Source organism: Schistocerca serialis, chromosome 1, assembly GCF_023864345.2.
Source record: "Schistocerca serialis cubense isolate TAMUIC-IGC-003099 chromosome 1, iqSchSeri2.2, whole genome shotgun sequence".
In the NCBI taxonomy this organism is placed as follows: domain Eukaryota; kingdom Metazoa; phylum Arthropoda; class Insecta; order Orthoptera; family Acrididae; genus Schistocerca; species Schistocerca serialis.
This window is the reverse complement of record NC_064638.1, coordinates 1018271834-1018299275: the sequence shown is the minus strand read 5'-3', so window position 1 is coordinate 1018299275 and position 27442 is coordinate 1018271834. Positions and strand designations below refer to the sequence as shown.

The window sequence follows — 27442 nt, the reverse complement described above, 5'->3', positions numbered from 1 at the left end:
GCTACTTAACATTTGACCACATGCACTCTCCTCTCTATCCAGCACCTGCACTGTCACCCAGGCATACAGAGAAGCTCACATCTAATAACAACATGTCCTGCCTCACCCTCTGGCTGCCTTGCCCCTGGTTTCATCAGGTATGTCCCTCTGGCTGTACATCACGCTGTCACCTCGTCTCTTCCACATGACTCACCATCATGCAACTTGGCAACCGCCTGCTGCTGATCTTCACACAACAACACCGATCCCACTGGCTTCATTCTCCTGGTTTGACGTATGACTGTCACACATCTATCACAGATCAACTAAACTCTATGACACCCCATGCAGGTCACATCAGATACACTGAGCACAACACAATGCCTTTCAGACCTCTTTCAATCACACAGTTTGGATTAACAGCTCACATTAATCACACTGCCCCTTATCAGATGCCATTTCCTTGATCAGATCAATGTCCCTCTGGCATGTGTGGCCTCGACATGGTGACATCCTTGCCACTGACAACCCACCCCTATCTCTCTCTGGTCATACCATCAGCATCCTGCGTGGACACACTGGCAGCTACAACTGTATTACCACCTGTTCAGTGCTCATACCACACCCATCACAAATTATATCATACTTGCCCATATCACCTCCAGGAAATATAACCCCCACCAGAGCTGAGAGAAACATAAAAATATACAGACTGTGAAAAACCAGTGCCCAATTTCAAACCTCATATTTGAGTATGAAGGGTTAGAACAACATACTATTAGTGAACAAAGCTTGAAAGAACACTTCATACCACTTGTTATTTATGTCATTATCCGTAAGTGATGTCCTTCAGGTTACCACTATTGTTCACAATGCAATCTTCAGCAAGAGCACACAAACTCGTTATAACCTTAGAAAGTGACACTTCCTAAGGCCTCCACTTTAGTAAAATGTTGTTTTCAATTCCTGAACATTTGCCAGCTTGTTGGCACGCAATATTATTTAAATCTTCCTTAAAATGTGCTCCACACTTATGATTTGTCATTTGAGAGACTTTTTTTACACCAACAAAAGCTGCTATAAACAATACCTTAATTCTGCCTTGTGTAGTTTCACACACACACACACACACACACACACACACACACACACACACACATACACAAAAGTTATAGACAGCTTTCAGACTGAAACAATTAAGGTGCACACAACTGTTGATGGACTATCTGATCATGAGACAAAATTAATGGAAATAAACAATACTGCAAATTTCAGTACTGACATCTTCGTTATAAATATCTGATAAAGTAATGTACTCAAGAGGAAACACACTTTTAAATAGAAAAAATTTTCTTAGCTTGTCACAGTTTCGAATCCAGGAGAGTTAATCAACTGAGGATACTATTCACACATTCACCCACTAAATATTACAAGCCTTAGATAATAAAATATTGCCACTTGCTGTTTTCTGTGATATTTCCAAAGTTTTTGATTGGGTAGATCATCTTACATTCACAGAAAAACTTCAGTTTTATGAAACTAATGACTTTACACACAACTGGTTTGAGTCATACTTAACAAACAGAACATGAAAGATTGTGTTGGCAAGTTCAAACAACAGTGGAAGGTAGACAATTTTAGTGCTGGGAAGAAATCAGAGAGGAAGCCCCAAAAGATTCAATTCTGGGTCCACTCCTATTCCTTGTATATGTGAATGACCTTCCAATTGACATCCAACAAGCAGAATTGGTAATTTTTGCAGACAATACTAGTGTGATGATAAATTCCATTAGAGAGAAATCAACAGAAGAGATTGTTAATGATGTTTTTCAAAAAATTATTTAGTAGTTCTCTGGAAATGGACTTTCCTTTAATTTTTAGAGAACACACTATACCCAGTTCTCTGCAACAACTAGAGTCATACCAACAACTGATGTACAGAGGATTGGTAGTCAGTAAGTATGGTAAAAGCTCTACATTTTTGGATGTACATATTGATAAAAACTTGTCCTGGAAGAAGCAGATTATTGAACTTCTCAAACAATTTAGTTCAGCTATTTTGCTCTTCGTACAGTTGTTAGTCTTGGGAACAAATGAATCCACCGCCTGACACATTTTGTATATTTCTTCTCAGTAATGTCTTATGGAATAATTTTCTGCAACCTCATCACTTAGAAAGAAAGTACTGATTCCACAAAAGCTGTTGTTGTTGTTGTTGTGGTCTTCAGTCCCGAGACTGGTTTGATGCAGCTCTCCATGCTACTCTATCCTGTGCAAGCTTCTTCATCTCCCAGTACCTACTGCAGCCTACATCCTTCTGAATCTGCTTAGTGTATTCATCTCTTGGTCTCTCTCTATGATTTTTACCCTCCATGCTGCCCTCCAATACTAAATTGATGATCCCTCGATGTCTCAGAACATGTCATACCAACCGATCCCTTCTTCTAGTCAGTTGTGCCACAAACTCCTCTTCTCCCCAATCCTATTCAATACTTCCTCATTAGTTATGTGATCTACCCATCTAATCTTCAGCATTCTTCTGTAGCACCACATTTCGAAAGCTTCTATTCTCTTCTTGTCTAAACTATTTATAGTCCACGTTTCACTTCCATACATGGCTACACTCCATACAAATACTTTCAGAAATGACTTCCTGACATTTAAATATATACTCGATGTTAACAAATTTTTCTTCTTCAGAAACGCTTTCCTTCCCATTGCCAGTCTACATTTTATTCCCTCTCTACTTCGACCATCATCAGTTACTTTGCTCCCCAAATAGCAAAACTCCTTTACTACTTTAAGTGTCTCATTTCCTAATCTAATTCCCTTAGCATCACCCGACTTAATTTGACTACATTCCATTATCCTCATTTTGCTTTTGTTGATGTTCATCTTATACCCTCCTTTCAAGACACTGTCCATTCCGTTCAACTGCTCTTCCAAGTCCTTTGCTGTCTCTGACAGAATTACAATGTCATTGGCGAACCTCAAAGTTTTTATTTCTTCTCCATGGATTTTAATACCTACTCCGAACCTTTCTTTTGTTTCCTTTATTGTTTGCTCAATATACAGATTGAATAACATCGGGGATAGGCTACAACCCTATCTCATTCCCTTCCCAACCACTGCTTCCCTTTCATGTCCCTCGACTCTTATGACTGCCATCTGCTTTCTGTACAAATTGTAAATAGCCTTTCGCTCCCTGTGTTTTACCCCTGCCACCTTCAGAATTTGAAAGAGAGTATTCCAATCAACATTGTCAAAAGCTTTCTCTAAGTCTACAAATGCTAGAAACGTAGGTTTGTCTTTCCTTAATCTTTCTTCTAAGATAAGTCGTAGGGTCAGTATTCCCTCAATTGTTCCAACATTTCTACGGATTCCAAATTGATCTTCCCCGAGGTTGGCTTCTATCAGTTTTTCCATTCGTCTGTAAAGAATTCGCATTAGTATTTTGCAGCTGTGACTTATTAAACTGATAGTTCAGTAATTTTCACATCTGTCAACACCTGCTTTCTTTGGGATTGGAATTATTATATTCTTCTTGAAGTCTGAGGGTATTTCGCCTGTCTCATATATCTTGCTCACCAGATGGTAGAGTTTTGTCAGGACTGGCTCTCCCAAGGCTGTCAGTAGTTCTAATGGAATGTTGTCTACTCCGGGGGCCTTGTTTCGACTCAGGTCTTTCAGTGCTCTGTCAAACTCTTCACACAGTATCATATCTCCCATTTCATCTTCATCTACATCCTCTTCCATTTCCATAATATTGTCCTCAAGTACATCGCCCTTGTATAGACCCTCTATATACTCCTTCCAAAGTTTCTGCTTTCCCTTATTTGCTTAGAACTGCGTTTCCATCAAAGCTCTTGATATTCATACAAGTGGTTCTCCTTTCTCCAAAGGTCTCTTTAATTTTCCTGTAGGCAGTATCTATCTTACCCCTAGTGAGATAAGCCTCTACATCCTTACATTTGTCCTCTAGCCATGCCTGCTTAGCCATTTTGCACTTCCTGTCGATCTCATTTTTGAGACGTTTGTATTCCTTTTTGCCTGCTTCATTTATTGCATTTTTATATTTTCTCCTTTCATCAATTAAATTCAATATTTCTTCTGTTACCCAAGGATTTCTATTAGCCATCATCTTTTTACCTACTTGATCCTCCGCTGCCTTCACTATTTCATCCCTCAAAGCTATCCATTGCTCTTCTACTGTATTTCTTTCCCACATTCCTGTCAATTGTTCCTGTATGCTCTCCCTGAAACTCTGTACAACCTCTGGTTTAGTCAGTTTATCCAGGTCCCATCTCCTTAAATTCCCACCTTTTTGCAGTTTCTTCAGTTTTAATCTACAGTTCATAACCAATAGATTGTGGTCAGAGTCCACATCTGCCCCTGGAAATGTCTTACAATTTAAAGCCTGGTTCCTAAATCTCTGTCTTACCATTATATAATCTATCTGATACCTTTTAGTATCTCCAGGCTTCTTCCATGTATACAACCTTCTTTCATGATTCTTGAACCAAGTGTTAGCTATGATTAAGTTATGCTCTGCACAAAATTCTACCAGGCGGCTTCCTCTTTCATTTCTCTCCCCCAATCCATATTCACCTACTGTGTTTCCTTCTCTCCCTTTTCCTACTCTCGAATTCCAGTCACCCATGACTATTAAATTTTCGTATCCCTTCACTACCTGAATAATTTCTTTTATCTCATCATACATTTCATCAATTTCTTCATCATCTGCATAGCTAGTTGGCATATAAACTTGTACTACTGTAGTAGGCGTGGGCTTCATGTCTATCTTGGCCACAATAATGCGTTCACTATGGTGTCTGTAGTAGCTTACCCGTACTCCTATTTTTTTATTCATTATTAAACATACTCCTGCATTACCCATATTTGATTTTGTATTTGCAACCCTGTATTGACCTGACCAAAAGTCTTGTTCCTCCTGCCACCGAACTTCACTAATTCCCACTATATCTGACTTTAACCTATCCATTTCCCTTTTTAGATTTTATAACCTACCTGCCCGATTAAGGGATCTGACATTCCACGCTCCAATCCGTAGAACCCACAAAAGCTAGCAGTAAGAATAATATGTGGTCTTCACCTGCAGTCATTATGTAAGTACCTCTTCAATGAGTTAGGTGTTTTAACTGCACCATCACAATACATATATTTGCTACTGAAATTTGTTGTAAGAAATCCATCACAATTTGAGAAAAATACTAATGTCCACACTTACAACACTAGAGAAAAAATTATCTTTATTAACCATTATTAGAGCTGTCAGAGCCTCAGAAAAAGAGGTCAACATGCAGTGACAAAATTTTTTGACCATATGCTGAATAACATAAAATGTCCGAAAGCTTTAAATCTAACCTAAAATCACTTTTTCTGTACAACTCCTTATATATTGTGGGTGGATTTGTATTTAAAAACTGGTAGCCTGCAATAAATAAATAGATAAATAACTGTAGTTGCATGAGTAGGACTAAAAAAATGCATTAATACAGGGTGTTTATAAATGAATATCGGGGTTTTAATGCTTTATAATATTTATTATATTAAACTTACTGTTATAAATGATATGTAAAATGAAAGAGCAACTCAAATAATTTTACCAAGAACCTTGTAAATGTTCAATGTGAGCACCATTTGTCACAAGGCACACATCAAGTCTATTATAGCCGAGTGCTGGACATGCCGCAAGGGGCCCAATGACAGGGCTTGCTTTGCATGGCCTCCACGTTCACCCGACCTAACACCAAGCGATTTTTTCCTTTGGGCCTTCATCAAGGATCATGTGTACATGCCTCCACTACCAGCAGACCTTCCTGAATTAAGAACCTGGACTGAAGCAACTGTTGCTACAATCACTGAAGACACACTTATCAACGTTTGTGTTGTGAAGAACTCAGCTATATACTTGACATGTGCCGTGTGACAAATGGTGCTCACATTGAACATTTATAAGGATCTTGGTAGAACTGTTTGAGTTGCTCTTTCATTTGACATATCATCTACAACTATAAGATTAATGTAATAAATATTATAAAGCATTAAAAACCCGATATTCATTTATAAACACCCTGTATCAACACTCAACATGTATACTGTTATAACTTCAAGTTGAACAAATATATTTCTAGGAAGACGCAATACATGAAAGTCACAGATCAAGTAAACAGAGTAAGACGTGTGTACACTTTAACAGTCAAATCATAACTGAGTCCGAGTCTAGCAGCCGCTGGCTGGCTGGCCACTTAGGTGGTGGTGCTGCTGCTGCATGGCTTGCAGACAGTGCCGCATGTAGACGACGCGCATAACTGTGCGGTGGCGCTTTGAAAAGATCGGCGAGTCACAACACTTTTCCCCCCTTTGAAATTTTTGCACAGGTCTTGATGGAGGTGGCCTGTAGATTGCTAACATCCATAGGTGTTGTTTGTCTGGCTGTAAAGTCTCGAGGAGGGGGCTTCCCGTACGGACGGAAGTGTCCCCGACAATGATGGGTCAAGATGACAGGAGACGTGGGGGTCGAATCTGCTGGCGCCTCAGGCACCAATCTGCCCGTTGGGGCAAGTCCGGTTGTTATAACAGGAGACATGGGTGATGTGTCCGTGTCTGTAGGAGAAGGAAACGAGTAGAGTTGCTCTGACAGATGATGGTCATCTGGTTCCTGCATGGGCACGTCTCCTGGTGGTGTCAGTTCTTGTGCTGGCACCGATATGATGGTGAGAGGACTGCACTGTAAGTAAGGAGAGATTCCAGTATCCCAAGCATCAGGTAGAGCCGAAGGTGGTGAGGTGGTGTATCGGCATCTGGAACAGGCGTTGCTGGCACACGAGGCCGAATCTGGTCCGAATGACGCACTGCAACACCCGTGTCCATCTGGATTTCATACAGGCATTGGCCACGTAAGATGCAGCCAGGACTCCATTTTGGCCACCTGTTATATCGTCGTACCCATACAAGGTCATCGGCGGTGAACCGGCCAAGCGAAGGCACCCGCGGCCGTGAGGTGGAAGGCTGCAGAAGATGAAGTAGAGTGCTGGGCTGTCGGCCATGTAAGAGCTCAGCCAGGCTGTGATCGCCCATGGGGGGTGAAATGGTAAGAAGCCAGAAATTGGAGAAGCGAATCATCAGCAGCAGAAGAAGCCAGGAGTTTCCTCATCTGAGCCTTAAATGTGCGGACCAGTCGTTCAGCCTCACCGTTTGACTGTGGATGGAACGGAGGGGCCGTGACATGCATGACGCCATGACGGGTACAAAAATCCGCAAAATCGGAAGAGGCAAATTGCAGACCATTACCAGTAACAAGAGTAGAGGGAAGGCCTTCCAAAGAGAAAATGCGAGCTAGTGCATTGGTGGTTGCCGCGGTGGTAGGCGACGTGCAACGGACAATGAAAGGAAAGTTAGAGTAGGCGTCAATAAAGAGAAGCCAATAAGTACCTAAAAAAGGTCCCGCGAAGTCAGCATGAATACGCTCCCAGGGCTTCTCAGGCGAAGGCCACTGTGACAAAGATGACTTCAGGGCGGCGGCCTGTGACGTACAAGGGCCGCAGGCAGCGACCATGTGTGCGATTTCAGAGTCAATGCCGGGCCAGTACACATGATGGCACACCAGAGATTTTGTGCGAGAGACACCCCAGTGCCCTTGGTGAAGGAGGCGCAAGACCGAAGCACGCAAAGACACGGGTACCACAACACGCGGCGAAGCATTTTCGGTGGAAAGGAGGATAACACCATCCCTAGCCATGAGGCAGTAATGCAAAGCATAGTAGTTCCACAACGGATCAGAAGTCTTAGCGGATGGACGATATGGCCAACCCTTCTGAATACAGTGAAAACCTGGGAGAGGGTAGGGTCAGAACCTGTAGCAGACGCCAGGTGGTCCCCGGTGATGGGGAACCCGTCCACAACTCGCTGCTCGGCAACATCCAGGTGGAAACACAAAAGTTCATCCCTATCGAATGCCAGATCAGGACCCATGGGAAGGCGAGACAGTACATCAGCATTCGCATGTTGAGCCGTCGGCTGGAAATGAATCTCATAATTGAAACAAGACAAGTAAAGAGCCCAACGCTGGAGGCGGTGTGCAGCCTTGTTGGGAAGTGACATTGATGGATGAAACAAGGAAACAAGTGGTTTGTGATCCGTAACAAGATGAAATTTGGATCCATATAGAAAAACGCCAAACTTATGAAGAGCATAAATAATGGCCAAAGCTTCTTTTTCAATTTGAGAATACTTTTGTTGGGCATCCGTGAGTGTTTTGGAGGCATAAGCAATGGGTTGTTCAGAACCGTCAGAAAAACGGTGCGCAAGGACAGCACCAACCCCATATTGAGAGGTGTCCGTGACAAGAACAAGAGTTGGCCAGGTCAATAAGTAGCCAGGCACGGGGCCTGTTTCAGCATAGTCTTCAATTTCTGGAAAGCTGCATCACATGACACAGACCAGTGAAAAGGCACGTTTTTATGCAACAGGCGATGCAATGGCTGAGCCACCGAAGCAGCAGATGGTAAAAACTTGTGATAGTATGCTATTTTTCCCAAGAAGGCCTGCAGTTCCTTAACAGATGTAAGGTGAGGAAGGGCATCGATCGCAGCGACAGTTTGCTGAAGCAGACGAATACCATCCCGAGAGAGTTGAAACCCCAAGTACGTGATACATGCCTGAAAAAATTTGATTTCTGAAGATTACACTTAAGAGCGACAGTCTGTAAGACATGAAAAAGTGTGCGGAGATTTTTAAGATGTTCGTCAGTGGTGGAGCCGGCGACAACAATGTCGTTCTGGTAATTTATACACCCAGGACAGTGAGCAATAATTGTCCCAAGAATCGCTGAAAGAGAGCAGGAGCGCTGGCAACCCCGAATGGCAATTGTTGGTATTGACAGAGGCCGAAAGGCGTGTTAAGGACAAGAAACTGCTGGGAAGCAGTGTCGAGAGGATGTTGATGATAAGCTTCTGACAGGTCAAGTTTAGAAAAATACTGGCCTCCAGAAAGTTTAGTGAACAATTCTTCAGGTCGAGGCATAGGGTAAGTGTCGATAAGGCATCGAGCATTTACAGTGGCTTTGAAATCGCCACAGAGACGAATATCACCATTTGGCTTAACAACGACAACGACAGGAGAGGACCACTCACTGGAAGTGACAGGAAGCAAGACCCCTGAAGCAGTGAGATGATCCAGCTCCCGTTAGACCTGATCATGAAGGGCCACAGGAATGGGTCAAGCCTGAAAAAACTTAGGCCAAGCAGTGGGTTTGAGCGTGATATGAGCTTCAAAGTCGTTTGCACGGCCTAACCCAGGAGAACAAAAGGGACGAAAATGTCGTCGACAAGAAATCCAGTTGAGCATAAGGAATAGCATCAGAGACGATATTGACAGAGTCATCTACAGAGAACCCAAAAACGCGAAAGGCATCGAAACCAAAAAGATTCTCTGCGTTACTCTGGTCGATCACAAATATGGGAACAGTGCGAACGATGGATTTGTAAGATACCTCAGCATTAAATTGTCCCAAGAGAGAAATCTTCTGTTGATTGTACGTCTGTAATTGCCGAGTGACAGGTGATAGGAGTGGAGAACCCAACTGAAGATACGTCTGAGAATTAATTATAGTGGCAGCAGAACCAGTATCCACCTGCATGAGAACATCCCGACCAAGGATTTGGACAGTGAGGAATAACTTCCCTGAAAGGGAAGAAGTACAATTGACAGACAACACAGAATCAGAATCAGCGTCATGTTCATGAACATCATGTATGCGGTCGGATTTGCAAACGGATGACACATGACCCTTTTTTTTTGCATTTGTGATGCATGGCCCAACGTTGTGGACAATCTTCTCGTGAATGTTTCATAAAACACTGCGGACATGAAGGCAGTTGCCGTGGGTTTTGCTGCAGTTTCTTAGAGGTTTGTTTACGGTTAGGCCGAGGCTGCGCTTGGGAGTGTACTGCAGCCACGTCGGCCGGCGGGGACACGCCACACGCTTCGTCAACATCGTACAGAGGTTGTATTTCCCCAATGTCGCTCCATGCCTCTATTTGCGCTGCAGTGGCGCGAGAAATTTCAAAAGACTGAGCGATGGATAGGTCTTCATCTAGAGTCGGATTTGCCAACCGAAGGGCACGTTGACTAACTTCTTTGTCGGGCACCGATCGGATAATAGCATCCTGTACCATGGAATCAGCGTAGGATTCTTTGTGAACTTCAGTAACAAATTGACACTTTCTACTGAGGCCATGAAGTTCAGCAGCCCAAGCGTGATAGGATTGATTCGGTTGTTTTGACAACGATAAAAGGCAACACGAGAGGCTACCACATGCGTTTGCTTTTGAAAATAGACGGATAGAAGTGAGTACATTTCAGCAAAGGACAACGAAACAAGATCTTTCAAAGGAGCCAATTGCGACAACAACCGATACATTTGAGGTGCAATCCATGAAAGGAACAGAGACTTACATGTTTGTTCGTCCGCGACATGAAATGCCAAGAAGTGCTGTCGAAGACGTTTTTCGTAATCAGACCAGTCTTCCGCTGTCTCGTCGTATGGAGGAAAAGGAGGTACAGACAACGACGAGAGACACCCCGCATTTAACGCCACGACGAAATCATGAATCGTATTTGTGAGAAGCATTTGCTGTTCTATGAGACCTTGCAATAATTGCTCTAAAGTAGCCATGGAAACATGTGGGTCAATGATGGAAAAGAAAAATCCCATCCTTGTCGCCAATTGTTATAACTTCAAGTTGAACAAATATATTTCTAGGAAGACGCAATACATGAAAGTCACAGCTCAAGTAAACAAAGACGTGTGTACACTTTAACAGTCAAATCATAACCGAGTCCGAGTCTAGCGGATGCTGGCTGGCTGGCCGCTTAGGTGGCGCTGCTGCTGCATGGCTGGCAGTAGAGCATGTAGAGGACGCGCCTAACTGTGCGGCGGCACTTTGAAAGATCGGCTAGTCACAACATATACATATCGCGTAAAGTGATTCACTCCACATCATTTTGATAAAAGAATCATTCAAATTACCTATTGAACATGTAACTAACTAACAGGCAGGTTCCAAGGCTTCAGACCTCAAAAGAATTCCACACAGCACAAATAGCCAACTTAACCCAATACACAGAGGATGGATTTGAAAGACGTTACATCAATGGAGTTGTTTTTATTGATCTATATTCAGTCTGTTACAGTGTTTAACACTACATCATGCTACACAAGATCTACAGCATGAAACAAAATCATGGCTTCATGAAAATAGTTGGCACTTTTCAACATAGTTGAAAGATCTTCACTGAGTTTTAAGGAAGACAAAGTTGTTGGAGAAACCAAAAGAATGGCTTGTCACAGGGAATGCTTTGCTGCTGCACTCTTCAATATACACACCAGTCACCAACCAAGGCCTAACATTTGGCAACAGGAATCAGATATTTTAAAAATGAACAGTGCACATCTCATTTGCAATGCAAAAGTAAATTTATTACAATGACATCTTTATAATTACATGCCATTTGAAATGCATATTACGAATGAAAGATAATGTCTGGTAGGTGGTGTACACTTTCTTGAATGCAGGTTTCAAGCCCGTGCTGAAAATCTGTGCAAGCACAGTACAATATTCCATGATCAATTGCTTCCACTTCCTGCTTGACCAACGTTCTTAAAATCAGTCAAGATGCAGGTTTTATGGGAATATACATGTGATTTTAGGTATCCCCACAGAAAGAAGTCACAAGTGCTTAAATTGAGAAAGGGGGGGGGGGGGGGGGGGAAGGGGTGTGGAGACCTTGGATGCCACAGGATGTCACCAAAATGGGAAATGACCCTCCCTAGAAACATGTGACGAACGACATGCAGTGTGATGGGTGGCACCACCTTGTTGAAAATAATCGTTGTTCTTACTGTACAGATGTCAATGGACATAAGAAATTGTTAAGCGTGTGAATGTAATGTTCAATGTTGACTGTCATAGTCATACCATTTTAATCTTCAAAAAAATTTGGCCGAAGTTGTTGAAATTGCTAATTGCACACCACACCGATCTGCATGGAGTGGTGTTTCATGGATGATGCACAGATTCTCAGATCCCAGTAACAGAAATTTTTCGTGTTAACCTCCCCATTCAAATGAAAATGAGCCTCGTCACTCATGATGATTATCACATTTTCACCGTCTTCAAGCAGCACTTGCATTCAAATACCAGATTCCTCTTGTTGCTTGCTCACAATCTGCTTCCTTCCATTGTTGAATACTACACATCTTGTTTGGATGAAATGTTATCTCTTCCCTCAAAATAGTATGCTCTGCTTCTCAGCTTAACTCTAATTTATGCAAGTGTCATTATGCAGACTGCTCTGGGCTCCAAATCAATGCCCATCTAAAAATCTTGAAGTTTTTCAGTGCCCTTGCATTCTTCTTAGAATCTGGTGGCTTCTTTTTTATGATACTCCCTTTTGTTCTCAGACCAGTAAAATATCTGAGAATCGTATTGCAGCTGGGAATGGGACTGCAGATTGAAATGAACACAAAAAAGCTGCTGCAGTGTTGTGATTACATTCGGCATTTTGCACATACATGTCATAAGCAAACGTGTGGTGCTGTACCATCCACTGTGACATCACTTCTGAAATGGCTTCTGATAGCGAGAACACTGCTGAAGGTTCCCACACTCTACATGCACGAGGGGCATTCACTAGTTACTTCAAATCATCACCCCATATACGCAGATGATCTTGCTTTAGCAACGCAAACAAAGAAGCCTGAGGAGACTGAACAAGTTCTACAACAGCACTGAGTATTATGGTAAGAACCACCAGAAACCTAATCCTCAACAAATACAGGTCTGTACTTTCCATCTCTGAAAAAGACAGGCGAATAGAAAAACAAAAGTTAACTGGGAAGCCTGTTTTATGCTAAAATATTCGGCATCACTTTAGACAGGTCTTTAACATACTGTACACATTGTCTCACCACCAAGCTAAAAGTGTCAGCTTGAAATAAAATCATTCAGAAACTCATGGGCAGTAACTTGGGAGTCCAACTTCAAGTCATCAGAACCTCCACCATAGAATCCTATTTCTCTGTCGGGGAGTTTGCGTGCCTTGTATGATACAAATCTGCCCAGGCAATGCAAGTAGAAGTTGCACTGAATGAAACTGCACAACTTACAACTGGATGTCAGAAACTGACACCTTCAGACAAGGTTTATTATTTGGAAGGTACTGTTCCACATGATATGTGTGGTACAGTAGCTATAGACATAGAAATTAAAATGGATGAACTAAAGCATTTACACCCTCTTCACGGCCATAAACCACCATGGTCTATAGTGAAATCCAGAAGTAGTTTCCTTACTTCAACAGAAGCATGAACTATGTCTCCACCTGCTGCCAGAGAACAATTGTGGGTGGCTACATGTGACAACTTAAAACATACATGAAACCTGCTGTGCATCATGGTCTATAGTGAAATCCAGAAGAAGTTTCCTTACTTCAACAGCAGCATGAACTACGTCTCCACCTGCTGCCAGAGAACAATTGTGGGCGGCTACATATGACAACTTAAAACATACATGAAACCGCTGTGCATCTACTGCCTGGCGATTCTTTAGAGTAGACCATGTGGAGATCACTGAACAGGCTATGATAAGGTGTAAGCAAATCCATGGTCAACTTTGTCTAATGGGATTTTCCAAAGGACTGACAAAATGTGAATGCAGAGGAGAACAGGCAATGCATTACCTGTACTACCTGTCCATGTTGCCTTAAGGCATATAGTGATGAACAGCTGATGAAGGCTGAAGGCGCTGCAGTTACTGTTATTCAAATCTGGGTGAATATCATTTAGTTCATTATGTAAACTATGCAAATTTTGTTTTAGTAGTATCCCTTAATATCATACAGCCATGTGATATAAAGTTCTGTGCAGTTTCTGACTCAGGTGAAGGGGGCAGGGGGGGGGGGGGGGGGGAAGAGTCCAAAATGACAGCTTCCTTCATGGGTTCTTCTTAAACTGGGTCCTACGTGATATATCTCTGTCCTTGACCTACCTTGTTTAATGTTTTCCTCTTTTCTCATTTTTAAGAAGGAACATGTGGGTATGAAAGATGCACTTATGTACATATGTTGCTGTAACATTTACTGGAAATTGCACCTTCTGAAGATAACAACTAACAACATCATCTGTTTCTTTATTGGTTTAACAAATATCAACACAGGGTTTTCGATTAGAGTTCACAGATTAAACTGCAAAGAGTTACATACAATATAGTACAGTAAAGAGCTGAATCAAAACAATTTTGAAAGAAAGATTAGTAATGGCAGTATTAGAATGCAGTGCAACATAAATTAACATAAGAGAAAACTGAATGGCGAATAAATGAGAGAACGCCACAAAATTTTAATGTAGCTTGCACAGGTTCAAAAATAATGTCGCACTTCAAGAAACTTTCAACCCATATTAGTATATTCTTTCTTATACTTGCTTGTGCAATGTATGAGAACAATACTTATAAATGTTGGGCCAGACATTGTGAAGTATGAGGTTCATACAAATGAAACCTGGTCAATGTGTCTACCTTTGCCTTACACATAAGTTGGCACCACGTAACTGCGGGTATGGTGGTGCCAACTATTGGTAGAAAGACTGATGCGTGCACACTGTTTGACGTTGCATAGTGCCAGTGTTGTTTCATGTCGAAGAGAAGGTGGTCACACAAGTTATCATCTACTAACGAACATGTAGGCAAGTAAGGAGGAACAACGAGGAGTGATTCGATTTTTGGCGGTAGAGGGAGTTGGAGATCGTTAAATGTATCGACAAATGAAGGCTGTGTACGGTGAGTACAATCTGAGTCATTCAAGTGTTGTGGAATGGTGCAAATGATTCCTTGAGGGCTGCAGCACTGGAAGATGATGCTTGTCCTGGAGAGGTTCGTCATGTTGTCGCACTGGAAACAGTTGTGGAAGTGAATGCTTTAGTCATGGACAACTGCAGAACCACCATGGACGAGATCCATTGATTACTGGGTACTAGTGTGGGCACAGCCCACACCATAATGCATCAACACTTGAACTTTCAAAAAATCTGTGTGTAGTGGGTTCCCCACCAACTGACTGCCGAACAGTGCAATACTCGAATGGTCATCTGCAGCATTATCACGAGGAGGAATATGGCTTTCTGTCACGCATTGTCATGGGGTGACGAAACATGGTGTCACCATTTTGAACCGGAAAGCAAACATGAGAGCAAGCAGTGGAAACATGTGACTTCACCACCTCCAAAGGAATCAAAGGCCATGCACACCAGTTCTGGTAAGGTCATGATGTCCTCCTTTTTAGACCACAAGGGCCCACTGCTTGCCGAGTTAATGGACAGGGAACCACCATCAGTGCCAAGCGTTATCAAGCCAATTTACAGAAACTTACACAAGCCATCAAGTCGATACGCCAAGGCATGTTATCCAATGGTGTTATCCTCCTGCACGATAATGCCCGCCAACATACAGCCAATGTGGTGAAGATGACATTGCAGCAGTTTTGGTGGGAAACGCTGGGACATCCACCATACAGTCCCAACCTTTCACTATGTGACTTTTATGTGTTTGGACCTCTAAAACAATATATTCACAGACATCAATTTGTAACGTATGATGAAGTGTTTGACTGGGTCCATGCCTGCATCCGACAGCAGACTATTAGCTTCTTCAAGGATGGAATCGACCGGCTAGTGTCACAATGGGATAAATGTGCCAACAGTTTTGGCGACTATTTTTGAGTATGTATACTGCGTATGACTACATTTTTGGGTTAATAAAATCATCACCGTTACTTACATGAAAGGGAAGCAGTGGCTGGGAAGGGAGTGAGACAGGGTTGTAGCCTCTCCCCGATGTTATTCAATCTGTATATTGAGGAAACAGTAAAGGAAACAAAAGAAAAATTCGGAGTAGGTATTAAAATCCATGGAGAAGAAATAAAAACTTTGAGGTTCGCCGATGACATTGTAATTCTGTCAGAGACAGCAAAGGACTTGGAAGAGCAGTTGAACAGAATGGACAGTGTCTTGAAGAGAGGATATAAGATGATCATCAACAAAAGCAAAACGAGGGTAATGGAATGTAGTCGAATTAAGTCGGGCGATGCTGAGGGAATTAGATTAGGAAATGAGACACTTAAAGTAGTAAAGGAGTTTTGCTATTTGGGGAGCAAAGAAACTGATGATGGTCGAAGTAGAGAGGATATAAAATGTAGACTGGCAATAGCAAGGAAAGCATTTCTAAAGAAGAAAAATTTGTTAACATCGAGTATAGATTTAAATGTCAGGAAGTCATTTCTGAAAGTATTTGTATGGAGTGTAGCCATGTATGGAAGTGAAACATGGATGATAAATAGTTTGGACAAGAAGAGAATAGAAGCCTTTGAAATGTGGTGCTACAGAAGAATGCTGAAGATTAGATGGGTAGATCACGTAACTAATGAGGAAGTATTGAATAGGATTGGGGAGAAGAGGAATTTGTGGCACAACTTGACAAGAAGAAGGGATCGGTTGGTAGGACATGTTCTGAGGCATCAAGGGATCACCAATTTAGTATTGGAGGGCAGCGTGGAGGGTAAAAATCGTAGAGGGAGACCAAGAGATGAATACACTAAACAGATTCAGAAGGATGTAGGCTGCAGTACGTATTGGGAGATGAAGAAGCTTGCACAGGATAGAGTAGCATGGAGAGTTGCATCAAACCAGTCTCAGGACTGAAGACCACAACAACAACAACCACCGTTACTTTACACTAGTGACTGGGTTTCATTTGAATGCCCCTTATAGTCTGTTGTGGTGTGAAGTAACAAGTTCTCCGAAGCAGCAGAGAGATGCTAACATCAGACCCAGAACATCCATGGGGTACTCAGCAATTAAGGGGGTGTGTCACAGCCACTTGAAGCTGCCAATGAAGAGCCACTGCATCATGTGCTGGCCATATATATGGGATAGGCAGCCACTAGGAAATATCTAATTGGGAACAAACAGAACCTCCTCTGAGCATGTGTGATGACAGTATTCAAAGCATGTTACTTATGTGTATATATCACAGCAACCATACTAGGTACAGAGAATTATGATGCTCTGAACATTTCAGTACCAAATTTGTGTCTGCAGCATGTAAAATTAATGAAGATTATCAGGGAGAAGAAAACAATAACAGACAAAGCTTTGAAAATTAATTTTCATTTAAAAGAAGGAGATCTACATCTACTCCATACTCTGAATGCCACCATGAGGTGCATGGTAGAAGATACCTCCAATTGTACCAGTTATTTGGGTTTATTCATGTTCCATTCACATATGAAATGCAGGAAAAATGATTGATTGAATGCCTCTGTGCGTGCAATAATTATTCCAATCTTATGCTCATGATACCTATGTGAGTGATACATAGGGGATTGTAGTATATCTTTAGAATCATCATTTAAAGCAGGTTCTTGAAACTTTGTTAATAGACTTTCTCAGAATAGTTTATGTCAATCTTCAAGAGTCTTCCAGTTCAGTTCCTTCAGTGTCTCTGTAACACCCTACCATGGATCAAATGAACCTGTGAACATTTGTGCTGCCCTTCTCTGTACACATTCAATATCCCCTGTAAGTCCTATTTGGTACGGTTCCCACACACTTGAGTAATGTTCTAGAACGAGTAACATGAGTGATTTGTGAGCAATCTCCTTTGTAGACTGATTACTGTTCCCCAGTATTCTACTCATAAACCAAAGTCTACCATCTACTTTACCCACTACTGAACCTATGTGAACATTCTAATTCATATTTCTACAAAGAGTTACATCCATGTATTTGTACAAGTTGGCCGATTCCAACTGACATTATAGTCATAGGATACAATGTTTTTTTCTTTTTGTAAAGCACACAACTTTACATTTCTGAAATTTAAAACAAGTTGCCAACCTCTGCACCACTTTGAAATTTTATTGAGATCTGATTGAATATTTATCCAGCTTCCTTCAGGTAGTACTTCATTATAAATAAGTGCATCATCTGCAAAAAGTCTGAGGTTATTATTAATATTGACTGCAAGGTCATTAATATACAACATGAACAGCAAGGGTCCCAAAACACTTCTATGGGCCACACATCAAGTTACTTCTATATCTGAGGATGACTTTCCATCCAAGATAACATGCTGTGTACTATCAAAAAGTCCTCAATCCAGTCACAAATTTCAATTAATATCCCATATGATTGTATTTTTGACAGTAAGTGCAGGTGTGGTACTGAGTCAAATGTTTTTCAAAAAACAAGAAATACTGCATCTACCTGACTGCCTCGATCAAAGGCTTTCAGTATGATATGTGAGATAAGTGCGAGTTGGGTTTCACATCATCAATGTTTTCGGAATTCATCCTCACAGCTTTACTTCCACCAGTACCTCATCTCCTACCTTCCAAACTTCACAGAAGCTCTCCTGCAAACCTTGCAGAACTAGCACTCCTGGAAGAAAGGATATTGTGGAGACATGGCTTAGCCACAGCCTGGGGGATGTTTCCAGAATGAGATTTTCACTCTGCAGCGGAGTGTGCGCTAATATGAAACTTTCATATCAGCAAACACTCCGCTGTGGCTGAGAGCTTACATGTAAGTGTCTTTTAACTGTACCTGTCTGCAACTTAAAATGTCATCTTTACATTAAATCACAATCTATCTTTTCCTACATTGTTGACATGTAATCTTGGAAAGTTCAGCCTAAGGGTATTTAAGGCCCAGCTGGATGATGGAGTGAGGTCTCAGTTTTTGACCATAGCAGAATGAGGAGCTGTGTCACTGTGTGTTGAATCGGCTACACATTTCCATTTTAGTTTAGAATTATTTCAATTTGTGCCCTCAGAATATGTGAAAATTTTGCTGTTGATTCACAGCAAAATTTTATTCACTACATTTGCAAACTTTGGTGATTTACTGTGTTTCTGAGAACTTGTGTCATTTCCTATGGTGATCAAGGTTTTGAAATTTTGCATGCAAGTCAAAATCAAGAATTGTATTTATTTTTGGCTGGTGGATTAGATGGTACTTGTAATTACTGGCCATCGTGTTGTGTTGATGGGCCTGCTAGGATCCATGGACTGAGCTTATGAAGTGTCCTTTTTTATTTTGCATGCAAGTCAAAATCAAGAAATGTATTTATTTTTGGCTGGTGGATTAGATGGTACTTGTAATTACTGGCCATCATGTTGTGTTGATGGGCCTGCTAGGATCCATGGACTGAGCTTATGAAGTGTCCTTTTTTATTATTACTCGTGTTATCCACAATTGGGAGTTACATTTATTTTTATGATGGGGAGAGAAGTGGTGGCACTGGAATATATACAAATATCTTGGATTGAAGATCACACCCTTTACCATTATCTCATGGAGTAAGGGTGTACAACTGTTGATAATGATGCATCTGTTCAAACTTGGGGGCCCATTAGTGCTGTTCAAGAGAAGAAGGCTGTGTGTTGGCTTTGGGCTTCATACTCTTCCTTCTGTCTCTCATGGTCATCAAAAACACAAATGTTATATTAAATTCATTACAGTCAGCTACATCAAATGATTAAATACATAACACATGTCACAAAGGAAATGAAGACACATATCACAACGGAAAGTAGGACACACCAAACACATATGTCATTAAATTATCCAGCTGATTATATTGTTCTACAAAGTTGCAAGCGCAGGGGCAGGGGAGCTATTTGTTGTGGAAATTTAAGAAAAAAGTAATGTAATGTACATAAATAAATAAAGTTACTACAAGACTGGTAGACACTTACTTGAATCAGTCACAACCTTTAGGTATTTGAGAGTATGTGTCCAGGGCAATATAAAGAGGAAGATCAAAATAAATTTAGATGTGGGAAGGTAGATGCCAGACAGATGAATCAGCAGGATTCTAAGGAACTGCAATTCATAAACAGACAAAGTAACTTACAAAAACTTGGTTAAACTAATTCTTCAGGGTTGTTCATCATTCTGGGACTTTTACCAATGTGGATTAGTGGAAGGGACAGAGAAGATTCACGTACAAGCTGCAAAGTTCATCAGATATTTATTTAATTTCCATGAGAACATCACAGAAATGTTGAACAAACTGCAAAGGTAGAAGCTACATGAAAGGCACTGTGATGAGCCTTATTCTCAAAACTTCAAAAACCCATTCTAATATGAGTCAAGAAACACATTACTTCAGCCAACTTATATTTTACACAGTAATCAGGAGGGAAAAAGTAGTTCACATATAGAAAGAAGTAGCAATAATTCCCCTACCAACCCTACCAATAAACTATCTAAAAATGGAACAGGAAGGTGGGAAATGATTCTCGTGCAACATATGCAACATATACACACTGCCATACACCGCTTGGTGGAATGGAGTACAGATTTAAATGCCATGTTAAACCTTTTCTGTACTAGTTTCTTACAATAGCGGGCTCTATTCTGTTAGATGAACAGAGTTAATAAACCTTGCCATAAAAATAAGCATTAGTTAAATAAACTGTTCTGGTCTGGAGCAAAATATCTGCATATCCTATCCAATATAGAATATACCTACCCAGAAAATTTAACTGAAATTTTCCAGATAATAGCTATTCAGAACACCTACACTATGTGTTAATGATGATTTTGCTGTAAAGCCTGAATCCTAAAAGTCTCATGAATTCAACATAGTGCTTGAACACACAGCAAAAAAATTGTACCTCTACACAATAAACTATGGGTTGTCTTCAAAAGAATTACTCTATATTTGAAGCAGTTACTTAGACTCATTAGCTTGAAAGGTGTGGTGATACATACAATAAAAAACTAAGTTAAATATCAGCTGATATAAAGATTACCATGTTCACCCATTCAATATCAGCACTTTCATTAAGAGCCTCTTCTGGACCATAGTCTGCGAGGACAGTGTCCCCTTTGAGACTCTGCTTCCTCCCCAGCACCATGCTGGCAGCCTCTGCAATAACGTTATTCAACATTTAGACCAGAGAACAAATTGTGAATTTTGCCTGACAAAGAGTCAAATAAACAGAAGAGTGATGTGATGATGAAACATTCTGCATTTTAAATGGTATTACAAATCACTAACAGAGAGAGATGGACATATAGCAACAATTAAACAATGAGAAAAAGTAGGAGGAACAGAGATAGGAAGGGAGGGTGTGGGGTGGGGGTGGGGGAGGGGGTGGGGGAGGGGGTAGGGGGAGAGGGGGGGAAGAGAGAGAGAGAGAGAGAGAGAGAGAGAGAGAGAGAGAGAGAGAGAGAGAGAGGGGGGGGGAGGGGGGGAGAGGGAGGGAGAGTGGGGGGCAGGAATGAGGGAGGGAGAGTGGGGGGCAGGAATGAGGGAGGGAGAGTGGGGGGCAGGAATGAGGGAGGGAGAGGGGGGGCAGGAATGAGGGAGGGAAAGAGGGAGGGGGGAGGGAGGGAAGGAGAGAAAGAAATAGAGATTTTCTCAATATTTTCTTCCCCATTTACCTGTGTGTCACGCTGTCATGTATATTGTTCAACTCATTCAGCTTTATTTAATGTGTTACCTGTCATCACTTTCTCATTCCTGTATTTTAATGATAATTACTGTATACGTTAATTTCACAACTGCGTACTACCCTCTTATGTTTAGCTCAGTTCTTCATTCTCACAATTATGAGAAAACCTAATATTTACATCCGTGCTTCTTATGTGTTTACTTCTTCATTTTCAGAATTGTGTGCCAATCTAATGTTTGTACCCATGTTTTCTATGTGTTAGTGTCTGCATGAAAAGTCTAAAACCATTCCACAGATATATGTGTTTACCGATTTTTTTACATCTCACTCAGATATCACTATCTCATCTATCAATTAATTAGAAATTACTAAAATATTTAATTCAATTTATCATTTGTAAAAACAGAACATCATTTCATCAACAATTTAGTATAATGCACTGTCAAATGAAAATGAGACAGACTACATACAAAGCATGGCATGGGTGCTGGTAACACAGGAAGTTGTGGAAGTAGGGGTACCCTGTACGGGGAATTAGAAAGAAACAGTGCAAAAATTCACTGCTATGCCAATTGTCTGTTAGACATGCCCAGATGTGATGTCAGTGAATCATATGTGTGTCCAGGAAAAAAGAACAGTGAGGTACAATGTGGTTTTTGACTGTGGAATGAGTGTCAGGTAGTGAAAGTCATGCCCAAATGTCTGCTGTGTATGACAAACACAGTATGGCATATGCACATGTGTTCATGTGCAATAAACAATTGTGAGAAGGCTGGGTGTCACTGAAACACAACAGTTGGTCAGGACAGGCCCATCACGTCATTACCCCTTCTGTCATTGCAGCAGTGGAGCTGCCAACGGAAATGACTGACAGTGGATGATGGAAGACAGTTAGTTCATGTTGGGCATCAGTCATGGTACTGCTCACGCCGTCCTGACAGAGCTTCTGGAGGTCCAGAAAATCTGTGTGAAGTGGGTTCCCCACAGGCTGACGGAGGAGCAGAAGTCGAACAGAATGTTGACATCACTGGTGCACTTGGAATGGTATTAAAATGAAGAATACTGTTTCCTGCCCCATGTTGTTGTGAGATGAAACTTGGTACCATAATTTAGAACCAGAGAGCAAAGATCAGAGCCAACAATGGAGGCACATGGATTTATCATCACCGAAAAATTCCAAAACCATCCACACAAGCTCTGGGAAAGTCAAGATGATCCTTTTCTTTGACTGCAAGAGCTTGCTGATCGTTGACTTACTGGAAGAATTAATGCACAGCAGCATGTGGGCACTTTGCAAAAATTGAAGCATACCATCAAGTTTAAACACCCAAGGATGTTGAAGGATGGCATCATTCTATTGCAGGATAATGCCTAGGCATTTTCTTGGAAGGCTGCTTCACATGTGCTGCAGTAGTTACACTGGGAAGCCCTCACCATCCTCCATACAATCCCAGTCTCTCCCCATGCAATTTCCCTATTTTTGGAGTTCTGAAGAAAATCATCTGTGGCTATCGATTTGCTTCATAAGAAGACGGGCATGCCTTGGCACAATCACGGTTTTATAGGTAACAGTAAAGATTTTTCCATGAAGGTAATGACCATCCTGTCTCACATTGGGATACATGTATTAACAGTTATGGTGATTAATTTTAAAATAATAAACAGTTTACTTACGTTTTTTTACATCTATCTCAATTTCATCTGACTGCCCCTTACACACAGAATATCATTTGTTGATAAATTACCATACATTATGCTTATGATTTTCTTTTTACTATTTAAACATTTGTAAAAAAGATACAAAGATGTGGTTAAACCTGTGGAAAAATGCATATTTCAAGCATTGCACATGAGAAGCAAGTTTATTTCCTATAGAAATTGATTGCTGAACAGTAGGCACTATAAGAAACAACAGCTAACTAAAATTTATCCAGCTAACTATTTAATCTAGAGCCCTATTGAATTCTTTATCATTTATCATGATCTAATAATCAAATCTTGGGAAGTTTAACAATATGCTAAAACTACAATGTGGAACTAAGATGCATGTGTTCTGTTCAATATTGTTCCCTTTTAGAGGAGGTAAATATTTTGATGTTTCTAAACTTCCTTCAATATCCTTTTCACATTATAAAGTGTGTATCATCATTTTACAATGATAAGTTGGAGCATCCAGAAGGCACTGGATACAAATGCAAGCAAAAGATAACTTTCTTCACAACTGTTAACAAAGTAATTGCTCACAATGCTATTAGGCATATAATTTATGCTGAGAGTATCATAAAAAACTATATTCCTACTTTATGCCTTTGAGTTATAAAAGTACATATTCCACAAAGGAGTATGTGGGGAGAGTAAGGAATGTAATTCACTGGTTACAGATACTGGATTCTATCATTTAATTTGACCCCCACAGTATCTTTTAATTTAACCCCAAAGTATCTCTTATTTTCAATATGTCCTAACAGAGTCTATTCTTTAACCAATGAAATGCCCCAGCCAACAAAGACAACAGGCAGAACCTAAGAAAAAATGTAAATTCTTGGAAGGTCTGAAGGATGTTCTGTCTGAAAACCCACATGGTACCCTTTTAGAATTCTGGGAGACTTCAGACTCCAGTTGGGAAGCAGGAGAAACTGTAAATGCACCATGGGATTTATGTTGTAACAAACCAATAATAGTGAAGAAAGACTGCTGGAAAAAATAACTTTTATCTTGGTCATGAAGACCAAAAATTGCAAACATCCACTGAAAAATGTAAAACCTACGTGTGTTCCACCACAAATCTGAAAGAGTTTCAGAAACACCATGTGGTTCTTTTGAGGATGTTTTAAAGAAGACTACAACAAGAAAATTACTAAAACATGCAAACCCTGATTCACAACATAATATCACAAAAATCTAACAATAGTCATTCCCTATTAATATGAACTATTAACAGTATAAGAAAACAAACTAATTGCTACTCACTGTAGACAGGCACAACGAAAGGACTGTTACACATTACAGCTTTCAGTCAAAGCCTTCTTCAGCAAAGAAAACACACACACACACACACACACACACACACACACACACACACACACACACACACGCACACACACACACACATGACTGCTACCACCAGCAGCTCTGACCGCAATGCGACTGTTGTGTGAATAGCAATCTGGAATGGGATAGGAAAGGAGGAGGGATAGCAGGGTGAGGGGAGAGGAGAGCAGAGGCAAAGGAGGGAGGATGGTGGAAAATCAGTGAAGCAAGCAATTGGTATCTTTGATGGAAGAGGATAGATTACAGGTATCTGGTTTGAGCTGTTGGTCACTGACGGCCAAAATCCTTTCACCACAGGCACAATAACCATGTACAATGGGGTGTCAAGGGTTATTGGGTTTGCGCATTTTGGAAAGCATGTAGAAAGTGGGTGCGCGGGGTGTCACAGAGATGAGGTGGGGCATGGATTCAGAGGAGATGTGAATGCCCAGGCGTATCAAAGCCGTTATTACGGCCAGAGGTGGTTGTTCTGGGTACTGATTTCTCAGGATCTATGCACCCAAATTGGGTGAAAACGTAATCACATGTCAGTTCTAGTATAATATATCTGCCCAATAAATACCCGTTCATCATCTGCATTTCCTCTTGGTGTAGCAATTTTAATGGCCAGTAGTGTACTTGTACTTGCTAGACATGTAGTTGGTAGAGACAAAATCTGCACCAATGATGCACTGAACAGTTACAGTATTTTACAAGGTTCTTTTGGAACTTAACTTGTTAGTTGCTACCTTAATAACAACCCTTGCAACAGAGGTCAAAACACCTACTGAGATGTAGTTCAGAAATTGGAAGATATTGTCAACTATCATATTCTGATACACATTTTATGATTTCAAAATATTTTACATTTATTTATATTTGCCAGTTCAAAAAGCTCCTCAGTTCTTAAGCTGTTTTGTATCGATGCCCGTTGTAGTTCCATGCGTGTGTGTAGTGGCTCAGTGGATAAGTGCTAGACTAGAAACCTTAAACCATCAAATCAAAAACCTTCAGCTGTCTAAGATTTCCAGTTATTATTTTATTTGTACAACCAGTTTCAGCATTACATTATGCCATCATCAGACCTGTGTGTAAAGACAACAATGATAACAGCATTAAATATATAACAAAAGTGGCAGCATAATTATTATACAGGGTGCCTCATTTTAATCTATACTGGCTGATATCTTTGGAGCAGCACAATTCTGCAAATAAAAGTATCTGGTAAAAGTCGTAAGCTTTGAAGGGGGTCATGGAGTGGTTACCTCAAAATGACCATGAACCTTGTTTTCGAGGTCAAACCAAGGTCAAGTTCATTTTTGCAAATGATAACCCCTATTTTTTTCCGTATTTGTGTTCTACATGAAAAAAATTCGCATTGTTTGTAGGGAACTCCCCCCCTCCGAAAAACCAATGGTTAGTCGCCAGGGGGCACTTCATTATAACTTTCCCAGGTTACTAGTATATCAAGAACGAAGCAAGATTGGGAAAAAATTTTAATGAAAATCTTGTATGGTTTCTGAATTCTGTCCACTGGCGAAATTTTCTTGAACTTAAAATGCCTTGAAATTCTTCAGTAGGGATTAACCTGAAAGCAAATACTGTCGGCATTAACAGAACCCAATGTGCACCATGTGGAGGTTGCCCAGCAGACTTTGCACATCGTTAGCCCTGGAAAGGATGATTAACATAGTTATCACTGGAAATTTAGGATCTCAGATGCTCTATCAACTGCCCATTTTGCCTAATCCACATTTGCACTCTCTGTCAGGAGCTGATCTTGATATCATTCAATGTCTGATGGGTGACTGCCTGGAAAACCGCCACAATCTTTTCTCTCGTACCTTCTAGCATTGTTAGGGGAGTGGGGTACACCTTCTGCTTCACAGCTCCCCATAAGAAGAATTCCAATGACATTAAGTCTGGTGATCTTTGCAGGAATTCACAAACTGCACTACTGATACCAATCCATTGATTAGGGTAAGTTGCATTAAGGTATCTCCTGACAGGTAAGGCCTGATATGCAGGGGTGCTGTTGTGTTGAAACCACATCTGTGCTTGTATGTCTAGGGGGATATTTTATAGTAAAGGAAGCACCAGATTCTGGAGAATATCAAAATAGCACAAGCTGTTCAACGTTCTGCCATAAAAAACAGGACCTATTGCGTAATCTCCAACTATGCCCACCCAGGCATTGACTGATCACCATCTCCATGTTCGATGATCTCGTTGCCAGCAAAGGATTTGCTTCCATCCAGTAGTGTGTGTTATGGAGATTGACTCCTCCCATATTGTCGAAGCTTGCTTCATCTGTAAAGAGAGTGCATGCAAAGAAAAACAAAATGCCAGGTGTCTCAGGATCCCCAAGCTCAATTGCTTGGGTGATATCTAAGCGATATGGGTGGAATTTAAACTATCTTAAAACACGAGATTCCATTGATCAAGGTACACCATGCATTCACTGAATCTTACGAGTTGAAAGGTGTGGAACTTCAGCGATGATAGTACCAACTCCCAGCACAATCCCTCTCTCAGGCTCGTCTTTTGTCTCTGCCTTTTCAAGGTTCCTCTTTCAGCTTGTCTTGCCAGAGACCTAACTGTAACCTTCATGAGATGACGGGCATCGGGATACCTTTTGGCATACAATCTTTGCGTGGCTGCATAATTATCGCGACACTCGCCAACAACTTTTATCATTCTCAATATTTCTAACTGCAAGTAATCACCCATTTCAGACAGATTAGAGTCGAAAAATAAATTGTACTGATCACTTTAAGTGTTATTGGTTTTCTTAGGTTTTTCCTTCAATGAAACATCCAGCAAGTATTCTGCAGGAAAACTGACTTATTACAGTGTACATAGGCCATTTGTTTATGGGTGCTCACTGTTG

At 41.0% G+C, this 27442-nt stretch overlaps 1 protein-coding gene across 1 annotated transcript in view; it reads right to left on the bottom strand.

Annotated features, from left to right (window-relative positions):
• The window catches only part of LOC126413465 (sodium leak channel NALCN), a 429358-nt gene that overhangs the window by 347746 nt on the left and 54170 nt on the right, over positions 1–27442 (bottom strand). Inside the window, exon 4 of the mRNA XM_050083266.1 lies at positions 20878–20993. Within this exon, the coding sequence (XP_049939223.1) occupies positions 20878–20982 (105 nt within the window). The 5' untranslated portion in view covers positions 20983–20993. The remainder of the gene's footprint in view (positions 1–20877; positions 20994–27442) is intronic.